Here is a 21,560-nt window from a genome sequence, read left to right on the forward strand (position 1 = left end):
TATTAGAGCACTAAAAAAAATCACAAACTCTAGCTTTAGGCCATTGGGCTCGGCACCACTTATCTGTGGGCAGTACAGAAAAAACACAGGAGTTCCAAAACACATGGCTACATTTCCATGCCAGGTATTTTTCTTACAGTGAAATTCAAAATGAAGTCACCACAGTCAACCCAGGAGTGCTGGTTTTTAAATTCCACCTCTGGCAATGTTGACTGTGTTTCTTCTGCAACGACTCACAGATAAGTGGTGTGCAGCCTGATGGAGGTGTGGTACAGGCTAAAGACTAGACTTTGTTTCTGATTTTCAGTGGTCTAAATAAAGGTATCACCTACCTTTGCCTCTGGGATTGCGTCTGAGGAGCACATGGTTTTTCTCCTGGTGGTCCTAGATGAGCATTTTTCATCTCCTGAATCTGGCACTTTAGCAAGCTTTGTTTGGCAATTGGGGGGGGTAAACATGGGGTTTACTTGCAGGTTTCACACCTCACACATCTGGCTCTTAAAAAAACACACACCCATCACTGGCAATCAAACACAGGATCAGCTTTTGATTACAAAATCAGCGTCTCGTTTACTCTGGTACCTCTAGTGGGAAGCCTCTATTATTTATTTATTCTGCTCCCAATCAAACTCACAACATCACTGAAATAGTTCCATGGCTGCTGCCCTGAATTCATTACAGAGTGCAGGTGAAAGGAAAACAAACACTAAATAAAACAGCAGCAGATGATACACAACAGCTTCCCCCACTTCCCAGATTCATATGGAAAAGAAAGTACCCCACCATATATCCTGCTGAAGTTTGGCTTCTCTCAACCACTCAATATAGAATTGTTGTTGTCTCTAAAGGCTGTGCTGATGGGTTGTTAATGGTAAGGACTGGATTTACAGTGGTACCCCGCAACAAGATTACCCTGCAAAACAGTTTTTTCACTAGACGTTGACTTTTTGCAATTGCTATAGCGATTCACAAAACAGTTTTTCCTATGGGGGATTTCGCTGGACGTTGATTTGGTCCGTGCTTTGCAGGCCGTTTTTTCGCAAGACAACACTTTTTACAGCTGATTGGCAGTTCTGCAAAATGGCTTCCCTATCGGCGATCTTTGCAAAACAGGTGTTTTCGGGACCAATGCTTCGCAAGACAGCGATTTGAACAGCTGATCGGCGCTTCGCAAAATGGCTTCCCTATGGGCAATTTTTGCTGGACAATGACTATTTCCCCCCATTGGAATGCATTAAACAGGTTTCAATGCATTCCAATGGGGAAACACTTTTCGCTAGACGATGTTTTCACAAGATTTCAATGGAATGGATTAACATTGTCTAGCGAGGCACCACTGTATAGACCTTTTGACTCTGAGGAAAGAAATCAAGGGTGTGGTAGAATCACTTTCCAGCACAGCTCTGCGATCAGCCCAGCCTTGGAGGTGACGGAAACCATCTCACTTCTGAGGATGGGTAATGTTGTTATAGTTATAGTTCCAGATTCCCCCAATTCGCTTGGGGAATTCTGGGAACTACAATCCAAAACCATTAACTTCCCCAAGATGAGCTGGGCCCTCCCAGAGCTGTATTCTTCTTCCATGTCAAGATAAACACTCTTTCCTTTGCACCTTCTCCAACCAATCCATATATACAATGTATAGGAAGGACTGGGGTAAGTGAGGGTGAGAATACGACAAGACTGCACATTTTAAGCCCTATTTGGAGCATCAAAAGCCTTGCTGTTCTCTAGTGCTTCTATTTTTAAAAGAATAAACTCCACAGATCTGGTGGATCTTCTTACAAATCTTCACTGGTATACTCAGAAGAATGGTGGAATTAACTTCAGCAGTCTCAACTGTCAAGTAAAGTATGTATAAGGACTGCAGCCTCAGTCAATCAGCTTTAAACTGATTACTATTATTTTGCAAACTCTAGGTACTTTCCTATCAAAACAGGGAATTATCTGTTACGGATATCCTTTGCAAGAGAGCTTAGATATCCTACATTTTGCCCTAAAGCATAACCTTTTTTTTTTGTACCGCAAACAATCAAATGTCTTCAACACCTGCAAAGGCTGTCATTGTGTCATTTCTGCCCAACTGTTAGGTTGCCCTAGTCTTGCTCTTTCATCTCTTGGCGAAAATAAAAAGATAAGCAAAACAAAAACACAGGGACCCTTGACAAAAACAAAACAAAACAAAACACAACATCCACGTCTTCCTATCATGACACACTCATTTGTTACAGTTTGTTTTAAGGGTCGAGAGACATCAAGAAAGAAACAGGTCTGCTCCATGCATTAAAGCCCTGCTCAGGAGTAAGGAGATTAACAAAAAGCAAGGTCAAAAACAGCCCTTGGGTTATCATCTGCTCAATCGTCATGCCATGCTAATGTAAACATATGAGAAATAGTTCCAGTCATGAATATTTGCTGCTGTTTAGTCTACGGCACATTAAAACATGCAGTTGAAAGGTGTTTCTAAATCGTTTCATCCGTACTGCTGCAACCTTATAAGAAAGCATTTAGCTGGCAATGAATGGACAAGGGTACTGATGATAATACTGGATCACCAGACAGTGCATTCTGTCCTGGCCAGAAGCATGGCAGACATTTTTTTTTTAAAAAAATGACTCAATTCAGTATTTGTTCTAAATGAATGGGACTTTTTAGTCACTCATAACCAACTGAAGTCAAATTGATTTAATGGGTAGGAGTTACACTGGATTTAGCTAAAAGTATTCCTTTCAGAAAGCCTCCAGAGTCGCTTCTTTTTGTGGCCTGATTAAAGGCAACAAAATGTTCTTGATTTTACTTTAAAAGAAGTAATTCACAATGTGCTGAAGTCATCTTAAAACTTCTTAATGGAACAATCTTTATTACAGGCTGGGGCTAAAAGGAGGGCAATTAACGGATGCTTCACACGTTATCTGTGGGGCTATGAATGCTCGTGTTCCCATGCCATATGCAAAAATTAAATTAAATAAATTCCTGTACTTTCACACGGACAGCTATTTTACAGTATTGGTGTGCAAGCGATGGTCTTTGGCTATATGTGCCCTCCCCATAAAAGTTTTCACAGATTTCAACCACAACGTTATCCTCTCTCTTGTTTTACAGGGCGGGGGGGGAGGTTAACTGCAGCTCCTGGAAGCCTCCAGGACCGGCAATTTACTTTTCAAATATGTCACTGGTAAAGAAACCTCCCTCTGGAACATCAAGGCAGAGTGGATAGAACACCAAACCAAAACGAGGCAAGGCTGACTTCTGATCTCCACTAAGACGTGAAGATCACTGTATCGGGGCAATAGGAATACTCAAGAATCAGACTGTCATATAATGTGTCTCATGCATGATTTTTGCTTGCTCTTTAATCAAAAAGGACACCAAAGATGCCCTGGTTAGAATGCCTTACCAAAGAAGCAGGGGGTGGGGAGAGCATAGCTCTTTCGTACCTGCATACCAGAATGGCAGCCTGTTTTCTATACACAAAGGATGACACTCGGACTATTTCTGGATTTGTTGACTCACATTGTGGAAGCCAGCATGCTAGCAGCATCAACAATAAGCAAGTCACTGATGCCAGACCACCTGGCAGAGGACGGCAACGCATTTAGAAACACCAAAATGTTGCACGCAATCGAACCAGCAAGCCAACGCAAACATGTGACAATAACAAAAACAATAATACAAAGAAAGCATTCCCCATTCAACCACAAAAACACAAAGGTCTCTTTCAGGCGCAGACCTGTTCTTTGGGATGCAGCGAGCTCACTGGTTGCAGGCTCTGTACCTGTGGGTCCAGGAGGCATGGCGTACGGCATAGAAGATGCTGGAGCTCCTGGCCTGCCATGCTGGAAGGAGGCACCAGAAAGAGGAGGAGGAGGAGGAAGCGGAGCGCTCGGGTTCAGGCTGGTTGGAGAGGCTTGGGGCTGTGCAGGGTACAATTGAGAAGGCATAGAACTGGGAGGATTAGAGGACAGGTAAGGAGGATTTGGGTTAGCAAACGAGGTTGGAGGAGGAGGAGGAGGAGCAGCGACAGGTGGTTGTTGGGGCTGATAGAGCGACGGTCCCCCCGTTCCGAAAGAATAGGGTTGCGCTGGCTGACAAGCTACATCGGGGAGAAAAAGGAGAATGTTAGTGAATCAAACGGAGGTTCATCTCTTATGGAGCACACCCAACCTTCCTTCCTGAGAGGGCTTCCATTAAAGATCCCAGATTTTGGCTAGGTAACTGCTGAACATTAGAAACAAAAATGAATTTAAAACACATCATACACAGAGAGATTTCTATCACTAGCTTTTCGATGAGACATATTATTCATCCGAATATCCTTTTACCCGTTGAAACTAAAACCATTAATGTCAAGTTGGCAACTCTTTGGCCAAGAAATGTGTGTACAGTACTTTGTTGTGTACTTTCTGCCCCAGAAACAGAAATTGCTTGCCTGTTCAGAACTGTAACAGGGTGGGGTGGGGGGGTTGGAATCAACAAGTACCAAAAAATTCCTTTCTTTCTTCCTTCCATCCATCCATCTTTCTGTACCACCCATCTGGCAACCCAGGCCACTCTGGGCGGTATAGAAATCTAAATCTACAGCTCTTTTATTTAACGCCTTAAAGCTGCTCGGGGGGGGGGCATCTGACAACCTATTGTCTATCCTGTAGGGATAAGTGAAGCCAATACATCTTGGGCCACTAGGATAAGACAGGAAAAACAATTCCAAAGTTGACATATCAGAAGTATCTATACACTGGTTGCTGGTGGTTTTATCCTATTCTCCAGGCAATGGCATAGGAACCAGAAATATATTTTGCCATACAACCGGGTGTATGAACACACAGGTCAGGTTTTATAACAAAGTTGGTACAGTTGTTCTGCAGTTTGTTGCAACCAGAATAACAAAGTGTGTTATGGCACCATAAGAGTAGCAACTTTTACTTGCCTCTAGCAAATGTACAGTGGTTCCTTGCTTAACGACTACCTCGTTAAACAATGAAACTGCTTGACTATGAAGTTTTTGCGATCACAAAACTATGTTTTAATGGTAAAAATTTGCTTAACGATGATCGGTTCCCTGCTTCGGGAACCGATTTTTCGCTAAACGAAATTTTGAAACAGCTGATTGGTGGCTCTAAAATGGCTCCCCGCTGTGTTGTCAGGACGGATTCCTCGTTTTACAGGCACCGAAAATGGCCGCCCTATGGAGGGTCTTCGCTGGACGCTGAGGTATTTAGCGCATTGGAAGGCATTGAACCAGTTTCAATGCATTTAAATGGGCTTTTTCATTTCACTTGACGAGGATTTCGCTTAACAGCGATTTTAACGAAACAAATTATCCTCGTCAAGCAAGGAACCACTGTACCAGTCTTTGTCCAATGTTAAAAGCTCATGAGTCTCACCCTCACCAGCATGGCCTCCCCTTCTCTTCTCCTCCATTCATTCTTTCACATTGCTATCAAACTCTCTCTGTGTGTGTGTCTCTATCTCTTCTGCCCTGGTATTCATTTAGCTTGTAGCAGCTTACGAGAAGAGTCCAGTAAATGCCTCGGACCAGGAACTACTGAAAACTATAAATGGATCTCACTGGAGCCTTGAAGGAAGAACTTCAAGATATATTCAACTCAGCTAGCATTTATTCAAAATGTTGAGTTTCTCCCCCTTCCTGTTTTGGAGATCTTTAGGAACAAATGAACAAAAGGGGTTCCAGGGTAACTTGGTTTTGATATGGAACAAATCTGTTCTTTATGATAAGAAATCAGAAGTATCCATGCTAAATTTTGAGTTTCTAGCTCTTACTCTTTCACGGCTCTTTTGGGACAAATAAGGGAAAAAAATAGAAGGGGGCTAGAGAACTACAGTAATCTTGAGATGCAAGATTTGATTTGTAATTTGAATTGGAAACCAGTTCAAAATATGTTTCTACTTTTACCTTTTTGGAGATATTTCAGTACAAACAAACAAACAAACAATTTTTTTTGCAAGACTGGCAAATGTAGCCAGCTTTACATGGCTTAGAGACCAGTTAATTGCACTCTGCCTAGTCTCTCACCTAATTATTTTCAAGCTGATCTCTTTTTCTATCTCCACCCAAGTACACATCCAACCAAATATCCCATCCAATACCCAGGGGATAGAAATCCAAGATTGCTGGACTCTGGGAATCCCCAGACTGCAGAGCTAATCAAGATATTACCTAGTTATTCAGTCTGAGACATCAGTAACATCAGTGCAACATTTCATGTTTCTCAATTCTGTAAAGGAACCACAGTCCTTGAGCATAACTGAGAGTGGAGCCATCCACTTACTTAAGCTGGAACATAAGCCGTATCTATCTAAAATATCACATTCCTGACTCTTACTGCTCTGGCTTTATTTATAAAATAAGTTTTCATGGACTGTGGCACACTTTTTTCAGATGCAAAAGAAATGGGCAACTGTCTGCAAATGTGCGTAACAAATAAAGAATACCTACGCTTCAGGATGCTACAGAATTCTTTGCTAGCTGGGCTCATCTTTTACAATACTCTGGCTAAACTCCAGTTGTGCATTTGCACAAGCAATGTAGCTTTTCGAAGTGAACTGGCATTAAATTAAGAAGGCTCCATAGACATCTAATGTACATTGAGTCACACAACTCAGTGTATAACAGCCTATGGAGACTTCAAAACTTACAGCAATTCACTTACAAAAGTTACGCCACCTGGCGCAACAGGATTTAAGCCTCTGATTAACATTTATGGGTCTGCCAGGAGTAAGACAACATTGCAGTGTGTGTGTGTGTGTGTGTGTGTGTGTGTGAGAGAGAGAGAGAGAGAGAGAGGTGAGCCAAATTCACCCCACAGACTGCCAAATCTCCATCCTTGCTTTGCCGTGTATTAGAGCGTTACCCAAAAAAAAAAATAATAATAATCCCACAATGATCCAGTCAATTGAAAGAACCATGCTTCCTTTAACTCAATGCCAACAAAAAAAAGCAGAGGGAAAGATTATTGGTACTTACGTTGCGGATATGGCTGTCGTGTAGGGTACATATTGTAACCAGGAGGTGTAGGCTGATGTGATGGTGCATTAGGATTGATGGCCCCTTGCATAATAAATCCTGGAGGAGGAGGGTGGTTGTCTCCCTGGGAAATAAATGGGGAAATTTTGTTTAAAAGTTAGGCTTGGTTGGTAGTAGCAGTGAAAGACTGCCCTTAGTTTACATTTTTCAAAGGTTCTGAACTCAAAGCAGCCAACAGGCCACTTCTATCTCCTTTTTATTCCTCACCTTTATCATATAACCATTTCATATATTTTACATCGGGGACGGTGAACTGTAATGGCAGACTATACAGTAGCTTGTCAACAAAATGGCAAGCTTAATCTGCAAATTCTTGGGTAAAAACAGTGCAGTCCTACTTTTGCAGGATTCATTCCTGGTAGGGTGGGACAGGGAGATTATCATCTGCTTCAGGATGTTTTACAAGAGCTACAGTAATCCATTTATTCAAGTTGATAAGGAAAATTCAGGCAATGGTAGAGGAAGATAAAGATTATTTCATTCCAGCTGTTCCCCAGTGGAAAAGATGCTGTTTACTTGCTTGAACTCAAGATCTGATTCATAAGCCAGCTAACATTTCTTTTCAGTGTCCACAAGAGACCTAGACTATAGCAAGTGTTACAATGGGTGAGCGGGCGGGGTTTAACCCTGACTGAATTGTGACTGGATCACAGACAGCGTGGAACTGACTAGAATTATAAAGACTGTAAAAAAGGTAAGGGTGCTGGGGTGTGGTAGAGGGTGTACAAAGGGTGAGTGTGCAAGTGTGCATATTTTAAAGGTATATAGAAGGAGAGCAGATCCTGCTCAAAAAGGAATAATTAATGTTATACCTGTGTCTCAGAGGGAGAGGCTGCAGAAGGATGGCTGGGAAGGGCAGTGGGGGTTTTGTTACTCCAGGTAGTGACAGTAGGGGCAACTCTAACCTGAATTGAACAGAGAGATACCAATCATGGAAAAAAAAAAAAAAAAAAGAAATAAATAAAAATAAAAAATAAATCCCAAGGGTTTCAAACAGCCAAAATGCTCAAAGATGCATCAAAAGCAATCATGTTTTTTTCTATTTTTCATGCCATTCAGATACTAGAATTCAAAGTGTACAATCACGACATGCTAGGAAGAAGCCAAACAGCATGAATGAAGCGAGTGGCAGGACAGCAAACATTCATCAATGCTTTGAAGTACTGAGAAACCTAAATCACGCTAAAGTCAGATGGATGATAATATTTCTTTTGGATTAAGTTTTGCCACCAGTTCCCATGCACACAAATGAACAGCAAGCTGCAGTCTCAATATCCAAAGTCATTTAAAATATAGGTTAATATTATAATTATATACAATCTGGTAGTGTTAAAACATTTAAAAGTAATTAGATGTATATTTCATGCTTACAGAGGAACGACGATATGAAACATTAACATGGAAATCTAACATGCACTGTTAACTCTCAAGCATGCATGTTAAGAATTGGGGAACAGCAAAGACATCATGCTAAGATTTGGGTGGACTAGACTGCTCTGTAACTGCGGAACTGAGTGGGATTACAGCATCGAAATACAGAAAGACACATACGCTCTTTTTTTTAAATCAAGAAACGGTGCAAAATGTAATTAAGATACAGGAAGGGGGAATCTCATAAACAAAGACACAAATATCACACCATTTTTGTTGATAGTCTGTGCAAACAGAAAACTCAAACACATGCATGTGTCTGTAATTTGCCCTTTCACATTCAAACACACACACACACAATCCGGAATCAATACTTTCTTTCAAGCCTGAATATAAACACATAACTTCAAAGATTGAGTGCATCACTTGTTTTTAATAACATACTTTGCCCTTCAGCATCACAGCATTCCTCGTTGGAAACTAGCAGCCTAGATACCGAGATAACAGGACGGAGGAAGAGGTCCCTAATACTGTACCTTTCTTTGCTGTGTGAATTTTCCTCCCGTTATTTGTTTTAGCAACATGTCTTTCACTTATATTGGGTATTGTTGGGAGCATGTTTAAAGCTAGCCATGATTCCCCAGTTGCCCTGATCTGAAAACACACTTCAACCATGGTCATGGGGACAATCCTGATCAGTTAAACCCTATTTGTATAAGTTTACACTAAAAGAAGCTTTGAATGTCATCAGAGTTGTATCCCTTAACATCTGGCCAAAACTAGAACTGCACAGACATCTGTGAAAGCATTGAGGATCCATCACTCTCACCAAAGAATGGCTAATTCGGTCAGGGTCACCTAGCGACAATGCAAGGTTCACAATGCACATTGTAAAGACAGCTTCCCTGGCAGATGGCTCTCCAGCCTCTGCTTAATGTCTGCAGAAAGAGAGGGCCCACCCGTTTCCAAAGCAATCTGTTCCACCATACCGTTAGGCTGAAACTGACACACCCCCCCCCAAACAATCTTTGTTTACTGCTTCCATGCCTCTGCAACTACAGAGGACCAGTTGGCTCCATCTGTTCCACGCAAGACCTTCAGACACGTGGAGACAGCTGTCTTACTTTGTTCACTGATCTCCTCCTCTCCAGGCGCTATGTATTCAGCTCTTTCAACTGTTCTTCCCCTCCTCCTCTGTATTAAAACATTATCTTGTCAAATGCCGGCTGAATGTAACATTTGCTGAGATAATGTCATTCCGCTCTGAAATGTCCGTGTAATAAATGGTAGAAAAGCAGAGAAAAGACTATACATTTCCCTGGATTCTTTTGTGAATGGTGTGACAAAACTTTATTTGTATAAAAATAGGGATAGGGTACCTTTTAGCCCTAAAAATGACCCCCCCCCAAGCTACTTTCTGACAAGAAGGAAAAGCACTGTTACAGTTAAAAGTCAGGGATTCAGAAAAACAGAAATCAGAAAAAAACAGAACAGAATCAGGAAAAAAAAGATCCACAGCTGCTTGACAGCCTGGAAGAATAAGTACGTCCTCTACAAACCTTCCCTAAACTGGTGCTCTCCAGAGATCTTTTATTGAACCCTGAATTGCCACTGGCAGTGTTAGCTGGGGAATGATGGGACTTGTAGTCCAAACGTATCTGAAGACTACCTGGGCCAAGAGTTGCAATTGCTTGAAATGATAGCACTTATAGTCCAAAAACATTGGGGGCCAGCAGTTGGAGGGCAACTTTAACCATCCATTTGGAGGATGGCAAAGAAGGATCGACTCTAATGTTCCTTGGAAAGAAATCTTATCCTTTGTGGAATTTCTTCTCCTTTAATGTCTACTAACCACATAAGATCAAGTAAGATCTTCGTTTCGCTTCATTTTTATACACGTTTCTTTCCAATGGGTACTCAGTCTCTTGGCAGCTTCCTCCACTGTATCACAGACTTGACAGGGAGAAAAACAAAAGCCGACAAAGGAACCTTGCTACCCTGTTCGTCATCGTGCTTAATACAGCCATCTGCTACCAAAAAACAATCCTTCAGAAGATCACCACTGAAAATTGTTGATGCTTTAAAAAGTCAGCTACGGTGCTATTAATTAATGGAAAAAAACTGTTGTGTAAAGTACACTGTATAAAGGTGATGGCATCACCAGAAGGGGGAAATGGATGGTGATCAATGAGTTCCTGGGACTCACACAAGACATGTGCAATCATGGAAGGCAACTGGCGTGAGCTTTTGGAGGAAAGCAGGAACTCTTTAGGGGATGTGGTGGCGCTGCAGGTTAAACCGCAGAAACCTCTGTGCTGAAAGGTCAAAGACCAGCAGTTGTAAGATCGAATCCACACGATGGAGTGAGCTCCTGCCAACCTAGCAGTTTGAAAGCATGCAAATGCAAGTAGATAAATAGGCACCACCTCGGTGGGAAGGTAACGGCGTTCCGTGTCTAGTTATGCTGGTCACTTGACCACGGAAACTGTCTTCGGACAAACGCTGGCTCTATGGTTTGGAGACGGGGATGAGCACTGGCCCCTAGAGTCGGACACGACTGGACTAAATGTCAAGGGGAACCTTTACCTTGGAACTCTTTCCTTACCGTCATCGTTTCTTTAATGCTAGTGTACTTTTACACATCAGGATCTGAACCAGGCATTCATTTAAAATAGTGTGGCATGAAGAGAGGCTTGGGATTTTTTTTAGCATATTCCTATATTAATTCCAAGGTTCTAATTAACTGCTTCCAAATTTTTCTTGCCATCCACAGTAGTCTTCAACAATGGCATTTTCCAAACCTTAATGACACTTCCATTGTTTATTTATTTATTTATTTGATTTGATTCGTATCCCGCCCATCTGATCTAATAGACCACTCTGTTGTTCGCCTACTATGAGGACTGGACCTCTAAACACCTCTTTTCTTTACAGCCTCCTATTAACCTACTAACCAATTCATGCAGGTCAGTAATAGATAATTCTACAGACAGAACTAGAGATGGGAACAAATTGCCGATTTGTGTCTCTGCTTGTTTCTCGTTTGAACAGGGGTTTGGCACTTTGCAGCCCCGCCTGCTACCAGGAGCCACCTACTCAGACTCTATGGAGTAGGCGGGACAGGATTTCTGTCCATCTCTAGTTCACTGCTTACCTGACTCCTGCATCTGCACGTTCTTTTGTATGATACAATAAAAGACCATCCCAACCATGCCTTTGGCTGTGTATGCACCTTCTCTTGAATTGCTCATATACTGCCTGACTTGATTGTAAGGTTTAAAAACAAAAGTGGGTTTTGCAACATTGCTTTCGAGTTGAAGTATCAACAGAAGCAACTGCAAAACCAATGGATATAAGAGCAAGAAGGGAGGACGGAAGAAGTAAGGTCTTATCTGGTGCCCCTTCCTCACATGCAAGAACATGTGCATGGGGAAAGAAGAACAGGAAAACACAAGACTTCCAAAGTCAGCCCTTCTAATGCTGGCCCTGCATGATTTAGTTGGCGAATAGAAAAAAAAATTAGGTGCAAGTTTTAATTCCTCCAACCAAAAAACAGCCTTACTGGTTACTATAAAAATAGTCTCTTACCACATGGTCACAAATGACTGTGTTAGTCATTTGTGCCCTGAAGCTTGAATGATGAAGCACAGCAATATTACAGTTTATAAACACTTCCCTACTTGGTAACCTGTGGGAAGATTCTTGCTCTCCATAGACAAGCAAGAGAAAAGACTTCTGCAATAAAATGGGCTAAATCAGCTACAAGCAATTATGTAGACTAAGGAGTCATAAGTTTTGGAGGTAAAACAGGCAGCCTATTCTGAACTGAAACCAAAAAATGCATAAGGAATTAAAGCAAGATGCTGGCGACGGGGAGAGACAGACAGAAAACTTCCAAGCAACATTTCAGATTAAACACTTAGCATTTAAAGTGCATTTTGCATGCATCAAAGCTTGTTTGTCATTGCAGGTATACTCAGGCAGACGGGTAGGTGAGATTTCTTAAAGCGCTTTCAGAAAGATGAGGACAAGATTTATTTACAGAAACTGTAAGAGGCGCACACAAGTTGCTCCTTTAGAGGCTTTTAAGAAGCTTTTCGTACAGACACTATTGACCATGATGCACACAATACTGGATGGAACCATTCCACAACATAATCACAGGCCTAACAGTTCTGCTGAAGGTGCCCCTTACCTGCTGATAATATTGCTGTGTTGGGACTTGTGGCATCTGCATCTGGCCCGCAGCAGGGCCTACTCTTCCCTTGGCTGCAGGCTGCCTTTCATAAGGTGCCTTCGGCGCCTCTGGGCCCCTGGGAAGCTCTCCTTGAGCTCTACAAATCCTCTCGCGCAACTGCACAATGATAGGCTGCAAACCATTGAAAACAACAGATCAGCTACCAACCCACACAGATACAGACCCCCCACGAGCGAGCTTGGCACCTTCTGGTATCCCAAATTTTGACCACTTTAATCCAGGGTGCATATACTCTTCATTCTTTATTAAGTCACTTAAAAAACAGGACAGTTCATGATCACAGTACTGAGGACTTAAGAGCATCATGCACACAAGGTGAAAGGCAGGAAATGAGATTCTTCCATCTTCTCCAGCAAGAGGGAGAGAAGAAGTTCTATCAGCAAAATAATCAATAAAGAGGAAGATGCTCTTCAGGGAGGGAGGGAGGGAGGGGAGCAAAGGGAAGGGAAGAGAGACAAGTCAAGGGTGAAGGAATGTACCACAGTTGTGCAACTATGATAGCGAAGAAATCATACTAGCATCAAGTCCTACAATTCCAGTGACATCTTGACTTCTATTTCAAGCCCTTCCCTCAAATCTACTGATATTTCTGGTGCAGGATATCATGCAATGTTCAGTCTCTCCCACCCACTCCCACCCAAGCCCACTTTCGAGGGAAATTTTCATTTATTTATTTAAAATATTTTTAACCCACCTTTCTCCTTAAAAAAGGACTCTGGCTTACAACGATCAACAAAACTACAAAATGCCTCCCCCATTGCTAAATTCAAGGTGGACTCATCTAGCATAAAGTGAAAAAAAGACAAAGAATAAAATGAATCCCATCTACCTGACTGGTGTTAGCAGGAAGGAAAGCTAGCGCAGCAGCAATGCTGCCCTGGGAAGCCAAGAGGTTGGCATACTGCGTCATCTTCTCAGCTAGAAGAGCCCCAACAGCATTGCCATCCATCACCTGCGTCTGCTGGACTGCCTTGCGCAAGATTACCACTTTTTCGATGAGGTCCTGCAAGGTTAAAATGGGGAAAGATAAATAAAAGCCATCCGTGGGTGAGAAGCTCCAGTCAGAGCTTTACTCACAATGTGTGGCACGCGTAAATTGAAAAGGGATTACTAGGGGGCTTTCCATGACATGTCACATTTTCTCTGCAACCTACATTTGAACCCATAAGCAAGTTCAAACATATTTATGAGTGATCTAATGAATAGCTCAGTGGTTTAGGCATGGGAGTTCGATTCCCCATTATGCTATTAATACTGAGTGGAACAAGCAGCCAATGTATAGAGGACTTCCCAAATCAAAGGTCAAGGGCTGGTTATTCCCTTGTGAATTTTAAACATACTGTATATACTGCTGTGGAAGCCAACTTCCTGGTCTTCTTTTTTGGACGCTTAAAATTTGTGCTCTGGATGCTTCTTTAGCGGACACCATGCAAACATCCACTAGCTCCACTGTGGATTACTGGGCATGTCAAACTGCAGTGGGTTGCACCCAAATCATTAAAGCACACTGGGGTAAGAGCTTGCACCCAAAGGAGAATGGAAATTTTTGAAGGCACTTCCAGATGTCCAGAGACCCGGCCGCAGGGAACCAATGGATGAAGACACTGACCTGCAGAGAGAGGGGGCTGTTTCCATCCTGAGCTTTAGTCCAGCAGGCAACCAATTTCTCTACATTCCCAGCACAAATGTAACACAAACAGGCCTGGTTCTGCAGAAGACTGTCACCTTCACTTTCAAGTCTGGCACCCAACAAATCTAAGAAACAGGTATAACACACAAGATGTGAGTATCTGAATAGACCAAGACAACCTTAAAATTTTTTAAACATAAACATCTGATCAGAATGTGCTACGAACTTACACACACTTTCCTATTCTTACATGCCTTTCTCCATCAGCTGGTTTCATCTAACTATTGTTTACTGTCACATCTAGAGGCCTGGTTGTAGCAAACCACAGTTATAAAACTCACAAAAACAAGGAGAGAATTGGCATGTGAGAAACAGAAGAAGGGGGAAGTATATGAGCCTCGCAGTTATATACTGATGTACCTATGCTTGATTTCTCTTAAGGAAAATGTGACATGAATGATATTTATTCAAATTAAAGGGAGTAACACACTGCTTCACTTCTGCCTATATTTCTTACCACAAAGAGCTGCAAATTCATCTGGCCTAGCATAAGTCAACACAGCGGCCAGAGCTTCCCTCCAATTTTGTAGGTCACATGACTGGACAATCTCCTTCCAGTTCTTGGTCACAACTGCAGTGATGAGCTGCAAAAAAAAGGGGGAAAAGGCACATACAGATAAGTGCATTCAGAATTCATTTGGGAACCCAAAGTATCCTAAAGCCATCTCAGAGGCAATCCTCACAGATCATTCTCTACTGGCCTGTTGCATCAGTAATGGTCCATTGCTTGAATTCACTGTATCTCCCTAAACTCTGATGTGTTAGTACTCTATTTGCGTGCAGTATAACCATATACACGGAACAAGATGTGACATTACATGAGAGCAGAGCATGCACAGAGTGGTTGTTCAAATGAATGAAGGGCTGCCAACTGTACAACACCATGTGCAGAATCTTTAAGTGGGTATGAGCTGACACAGCTTTTCTAACATCAGAATCGCTTGCACAATGGCTTGTTACAGTTATAAAATCCACCAAGATGATATTAACCACTGATCTTATATTGATGGGCAGGAAAAGATACTGTTCTCTTGAACTGATCTCTGGATTACTCCGTTTTTCTAGATTTCTGTCTGGTCTTGTGGATAAAACACTGAGTTTGTGAGTACAGTGGTGCCTCGCTTAACGAGCGCCCCGTTGAGCGATTAAATTGCTTAACGAGGGGCTCTGGGCCATCGCTGGAGCATTCGCTCAGCGATGGCCCCTATGGCGTTTTTTCGCTTTGCGATATTCGCTAAGCGATTCGCTTAGCGAATATCGCATAACGAAGCGGGGGAGAACAGCTGATCGGTGGTTCCAAAATGGCCGCCGGAAGGTCCACACCGCATTTTCGCGCCCTGCCCTCGCTTACCGAGGGCGCGAAAATGGCAGCGCTATGGAGGAAGATCGCTTAACGGTGAGTTTTAAAGCCATAGGAATGCATTGAACGAAGTTGAATGCGTTTCTATGGCTTTTTTATTTCCGTTTAGCGATGTTTCGCTATAGCGAAGGTTAATCCGGAACGGATTAACCTCGCTATGCGAGGCACCACTGTACACAGATTTTTGTCAAATGCCTACATACCCTGGTAATTTTGCCTCGCGTCTTCGCGAAATATTTCTTCTGCGTCCTGGACAGCAGCTCCTGGCCCCCGGCTATAGCCAGTATGATGGCATCAGCCATGCGATTGTCATAGAGGCAGAGGTCAACGGCACTTTCAAAGTTACCCATCAGCAAAGCCTGAGTGATCAAGCCATCGATATCTGTATCGGGGGTGGGGTGGGGGGAGAGCAAAAACTGGTTATTGCCATTGCAGCTTGACAAAGTATATGTAAAGCATTCAAATTTAATCCATGTTCTGTCACCTGGGTGTTCTTTTGGGAGAAAAACATGTCTTTGTTGTTTTTACCTTCAGTGACAGAAATGTTGAATGTTTCATTTGAGGACGGAAAGGCTTCAGTCTCGTCGTCCGCATTCTAGCAAAAAGAAGAAGAATGCAATTGCATCAAATGTCGTCTAGAGAGCATGTTTAAATACATCCTTTTGGAATGCATGTCACTTTTATTAAAATATCCACAGGTGCTTTCTTAGTGGATGGCACGTGCCAAGTTTACAGCACAACTTGTAGTGATTTTCTGCCCTCAAATCCATTCCAACTTGCAGAGTTGTCTAGATACAAAGTACTGAGATGTGGTTGACCAGTCCCTCCTTCTGGGGTGACTCTGCTCGTCCAAGGCTACACAGGTGGCAGCCACCACGGGATCTTAGCCTCCTCCCTGGAGGTACAGTTGGGATTGGGAACCTCAGCCTCCGGTTCCACAGCCAGACTTTTAAGGTATAACAGGCTCAATGCATCATATACTCCAGCTTTGTTTCACACATGTGAAAATACTTAAAAAATAGCCTTGTTTCTTTTGACTGGCGAGAATCCTTATGGAGGTGATATGCAAGTACAAAAATTTTCAGTTAAATATATACCTTCTGAGCTTAAGCACATTCTTAGGCACACTTATAACAGACAAAAGGAAACACAACTCAAGTGTTCCATTCTGTCCGGTATAACAAGGAAGCCCAGCGAATCTTGTCCAGTTCATTTTACCTCTCGGACCACATTCTGAAGAGCTTGGGAGCTTCTTTCTTAAGTCACCTTAGCACTGCAGCCCCCTCCTGTCAGAAAGCTGTCCATGCGCACAAAAAGGGGTTCAGGAACTCCACTGCACCATAAGCAGCACCAGCGGCAGTCCTGGCTAGAGATGGGGGTATTCGTATACAAATACCCCCCACACAGGTGGAGATAACGACGGTCCAACCCCCTGGGGCCAGACCATCCACTCACCGTTCTGCGGCTCCTGCAGGCTCCACACTCCCTTCCTATCGCTCTAGAGCCCGCGATGGATTAGCCACTCTTTGACCTGGCTTGTCATCCTGCCTTCTGCCAGGAGCGGCTAATCCACCGTGGGCTCCGGAGCAATCGGAAGGGAGCGTGGAGCCCACAGCAGCAGCAGCAGAACGGTGAGTGGACGGTCCGGCCCCAGGGGGCCGGACCCTCGTTATCTCCACCTTAGGGGAGTCTTGGTATCTGGCAGTGGAGCAGAGGATTCGATCACAGGAAATATAAGCAATATAGGTTAACTGTCATATTTACTCAAGTTGCAAAGTTCTACTTTGTACCCGGAACAGGGATTTCTGGATAAGTGTTGAATATACAGTATGCAGACGTATCACTGCATGCTTTTATGTTATCCTAGTGCACACATGAATACAGTTACATATGCATGTTTATAATTCATCAATGTAACCTTGTGCCTATATCTACCCTATTTTTCCATGTATAAGACTATACTTTTGTCTAAAATCTTTAGACTAAAAATTGAGGGTCATCTTACACAGTACACGGAAGTAAGCTGAGGACAGAACATAAACAAGTGGAGGGGAAAGCAGGGATCAAAGCGATCTTGCAGTGCTTTGATCCCTTTCCCCCTACACTTGCTAAACCCCACTTAGATTTCTTAATTTTGGATTAGAAAAGTGGGGGGTGTCTTATACATGGGGGTGTCTTATACACGGAAAAATACGGGTATATCCTCTACATACCAGCATACACTGACTATATTCAGAGCTCTCGCTCTCTCTCTGTGTTTGTTTTCTGTGTACCACAAGAATCCTACTGCCAAATTACACCTGTGTAAACCTGGGCAACACCCTGATGCTCATTAATAAGGTGTTGGTAATATTCTTTGTAGCATGTCTGATTGAGGAGTTCAAGTAATGCACCTTGTCAACAAGGGGAAATCTACTGTCAAAGTTTATGTGGCTTCCCTTATGCAGGCATAAATCTACAATAGGTTTTTGATTTACATGTGTGTGTATGTATGCATGTGCCTATGCGTGTACACAAGTTGATGACAAAATATGAATGTAACACCCCCTCCAGTGCATATTAACTATCACAAACCACTTTCAGGAGCAAACATAGACTGCTTGAAGCACACCAGTAAGCACCTCCATGGGTAAGAAATTTAGCACAAGACAGGATTAATACCTCTCCCAAGAGCTGATCCATAGCAGAAGCCAGACTCTCCTCACCGTCCATCTGTGCAGGCTGGTCAGATTCCTCAAGAGCCTTTCTCACAGATGAAAAAAGGTTATTGCAGTGACTGAAGCAGAGATAGGCACCAGGGCAGTTAAGCCAAACTCAACAGTCCCCAATGGCCAAGTGCAAGCCCTAGTACAAGCAAGCCTATGGTCCAACAATGGGTACCCATTTTAATTCCTCTACTTCCCTTTCTATATGATTTAACAGACACTGACTGATGCCTGTCACAATACAGCACTGCAGGAGAGTCCTTGCAGGCCAGCACATAAGTTTGGAACTGCCCACAAGAACTTCAGGCACAGCCTGTATTCAGAGAGGAATGAAAGTAAAAGAAATACCAGAGAACCCTTAGCAAAAGATAACCCTATACAAATGCACAGCTCCCTGTTTAATTAAATTTGCATGCTGGTTAATATTTAGTTATATTCAAAAAGGCGAGGTCAAAGTAGATTTACTGAACCTCACTTGCTAAATTCACCATAATTAAGATTAGATTTAGAACTGTGATTAATCATAAAGAGAAGAGGAAGTGTCCGAATGAGTTTAAACTGCCATTTCTACTCCAGAGGAGATGGTAAAAAGGATAAAGTCTCATGCAAGAAAACTTGGCTGTTGCATCAAAAGGCTGGCATTCCTGCCATACAAAGCATGGCTATTTTCCTTTTGTAGATTTAGTTGTGTTTCTGCAATTCATGTTCCTCACAAACTGGAACATCAGGCACAATATTTTTCTTCTTTTTAAAAAGCTTTTATTATTTGAAGAATCAATGACTCAGTGGAAACTTAAGTGCAATAAATCTTTTCAGAAAAGCTGAAAAAGGTAACACAGAGATATTTGATTGCCAGGCACCTAAACAGCAACAGAAAAGGCTACAATAGAGACTAGAACAGGATTGTAAAAACTGCCAAGATAAAATCATATTTCTTGGGTCAAAGAGAATATATCTCTAAGAAGTGAAGTTAATTGGAGTGGCTGAGTAACTGTAGGATACAGAATGTATAATTCACTAAAATGCCACGGAAACAAGTTTTCAGTTGAAGGCGTGCTTAACTCCAAAACATGAATAAAATCTGCATGAATCAGAAGGTAATATTTTCTTTCTTACCTGATCTAGTTCTCTACCGTGAAGGCGCTCTTTATTGAGAGCAGAAGAAATCTGAAAGGAAGGCGAAGAGAATACTTCTTTTCTCTTGAAGAATAAAACAGCACATCAGCTACCTCAGTTCTTTACATGACACTTCTCTACTACTCTGGTTTTATTCTTTCACTTGCCAATCTCAAATTCACACAGTAGTTTCCATGGAGTAGTTTTATAATTACAAAAAATATATATTTCTTTTAAACCTTTTTTTATCCGACTTTTACCAGTCAGGAGACCGTATGCAACAAAATTAAACAAACCACAAAAGCAAGACAGAAGTGATGCCAGAAATGGATGCAGTAATTCCTTCTTATGCCTCCCCCCTTCATTCCCTTTTTCCTTTCATGCTCTATCTTTAATACTATAAGCTCATGGGCAGGCTGCCTTGTTTTGATCAGTCAAACATAAGCCATTCTACAAGCCCTTCTTGCTGATGAGTGGGGTAAAAATACTTTGTGCAGGGTAGAAAGGGCCTTTTATCACGTTTGTAAGCAGTGTTCCCATATCAGTAGGTAACTGCAGGAATCCCTCAAGTATCTCTAATTAAAAGAACTGGATCCTGCAGTATATTTTAGCACCAACAACTTCTGCAAATCGAAGTTATTTTAGCAACTCTATGCCAGAGATTATAAAGAATTAGAAATTCCCTGGAATATTAAGAAGGGAAGATATTATGAAAAGGGCATCTGGTTTCCCTCTGAAAAATTAATCAGGATTAAAAAGCACGTTAGCAAATGCCCTGCCGTGCCACATTAAATATTCCTGATGATGCCAATTCTTCCAACTTGCTTGAAAACACTAGCAAATCTTGACAACGCTGACAGTGAGCCAAAGCCAGAGAGCTGCGTTTTACTTCCCCTTATTACAAAACCAGAACAGCAGGAGAGCCCGCTTTGACAGCAAGAGGAATAAATAGAAAGCAGCAAGTGTTTAAAAGGTGCTGGGATCCAAAATCAAAGACTCTGTCAGGAAGGCCACTGCTTCTGATTCTCACAGCTATTAGGATAGCTGATTTAAGGAGAGAGCGACCAGCTGGTTCTCCTTAATGATTCAGAGCCATCAATATACAGGCCACCAGCGTGCTTGCCCACACATTTCTCCGAATGATAAATTTCTGCAGAAAAACATCTACGGCTCTGTGTTTTTCCAACAGTCTAAAATATGACAGTAGCTAATGCAAAATGAAACACTTGAGGATGGTTAAGGAAGCCTATTCCTCAAGCCTTCTCACATGAAGTCCTAATCCAAAGGGCAGTAAATGCCTCTCGCCTTTCCTCACCAATAAAGATGATGGATAAATGATGTGCTGGTTTAGGGACTAGACTCTACCAAATCATACAACTAGGGCTTCAATTCTATATACAGTGGTGCTTCGCATAGCGATTGCATCGTATAACGATGAAATTGCTTTGCAATGAAGATTTTGTGATTGCTTTTGCGATCATTTTCCGATGTTCCCTATGGGGGAATTTCGCTTTGCGATGATCAGTTCCCTGCTTGGGGAACGGATCAAGGCAAAGCAAACAGCTGATCGGCGCCTCGGGAGGAGGGAGGGAAGGAGGGGTGAAGGGCCTGGCCCCGATCCCTGCGCACAGCACCCCCTGGGGCGCCGAGCCAGAGAGCAGTTGCAGCGGGAGGCACTGCAAAGGAGGAGGCGCCCACCGGGGACCGGGATCAGGGTGGCAGTGGCTGGATGGGGGGGGCGGCGTGCCAGAGATCCCCTCCTCACCCGCCAAGGAGACCAGGAGTCCGGGGTTGGCTCACTAGCGGTGGCTGGCACGCCCCTTCCTTCCCTCCAGCCCGCTGCTCACCAGAGAAAGACCCTCCGGCCCACCCGTGTGCGCCCCGGGACAGCCCCGGCAAGGAGGCCGGGCGTCGTCCGGGGCTGGCTGGCAGTGGAAATTCGCTTTGCTATGATTGGTTCCGATCATAGCAATGCTTTTATAACAGCTGACTGACGGTTTCAAAATGGCCGCCCG

The 21,560-nt window shown here is 42.8% G+C and overlaps 1 protein-coding gene across 18 annotated transcripts in view; it reads right to left on the reverse strand.

Annotated features, from left to right (window-relative positions):
* Positions 1-21,560, reverse strand: part of SEC31A (SEC31 homolog A, COPII component) — a 56,101-nt gene that overhangs the window by 11,553 nt on the left and 22,988 nt on the right. For 4 of the 18 annotated variants that reach the window (XM_020801777.3, XM_020801774.3, XM_020801772.3 and 1 more), the window contains exons 13-23: positions 19,546-19,596; positions 18,386-18,466; positions 16,253-16,319; positions 15,928-16,106; positions 14,822-14,948; positions 14,284-14,429; positions 13,504-13,677; positions 12,612-12,785; positions 7,858-7,950; positions 6,986-7,109; positions 3,731-4,093 (exon numbers count right to left, since the gene is read on the reverse strand). In XM_020801777.3, the coding sequence (XP_020657436.3) occupies positions 3,731-4,093; positions 6,986-7,109; positions 7,858-7,950; positions 12,612-12,785; positions 13,504-13,677; positions 14,284-14,429; positions 14,822-14,948; positions 15,928-16,106; positions 16,253-16,319; positions 18,386-18,466; positions 19,546-19,596 (1,579 nt within the window). The remainder of the gene's footprint in view (positions 1-3,730; positions 4,094-6,985; positions 7,110-7,857; positions 7,951-12,611; positions 12,786-13,503; positions 13,678-14,283; positions 14,430-14,821; positions 14,949-15,927; positions 16,107-16,252; positions 16,320-18,385; positions 18,467-19,545; positions 19,597-21,560) is intronic. The other 14 variants (XM_020801781.3, XM_020801778.3, XM_020801775.3 and 11 more) reach the window with 8 other exon arrangements.

Source organism: Pogona vitticeps, chromosome 5, assembly GCF_051106095.1.
Source record: "Pogona vitticeps strain Pit_001003342236 chromosome 5, PviZW2.1, whole genome shotgun sequence".
Classification (NCBI taxonomy): domain Eukaryota; kingdom Metazoa; phylum Chordata; class Lepidosauria; order Squamata; family Agamidae; genus Pogona; species Pogona vitticeps.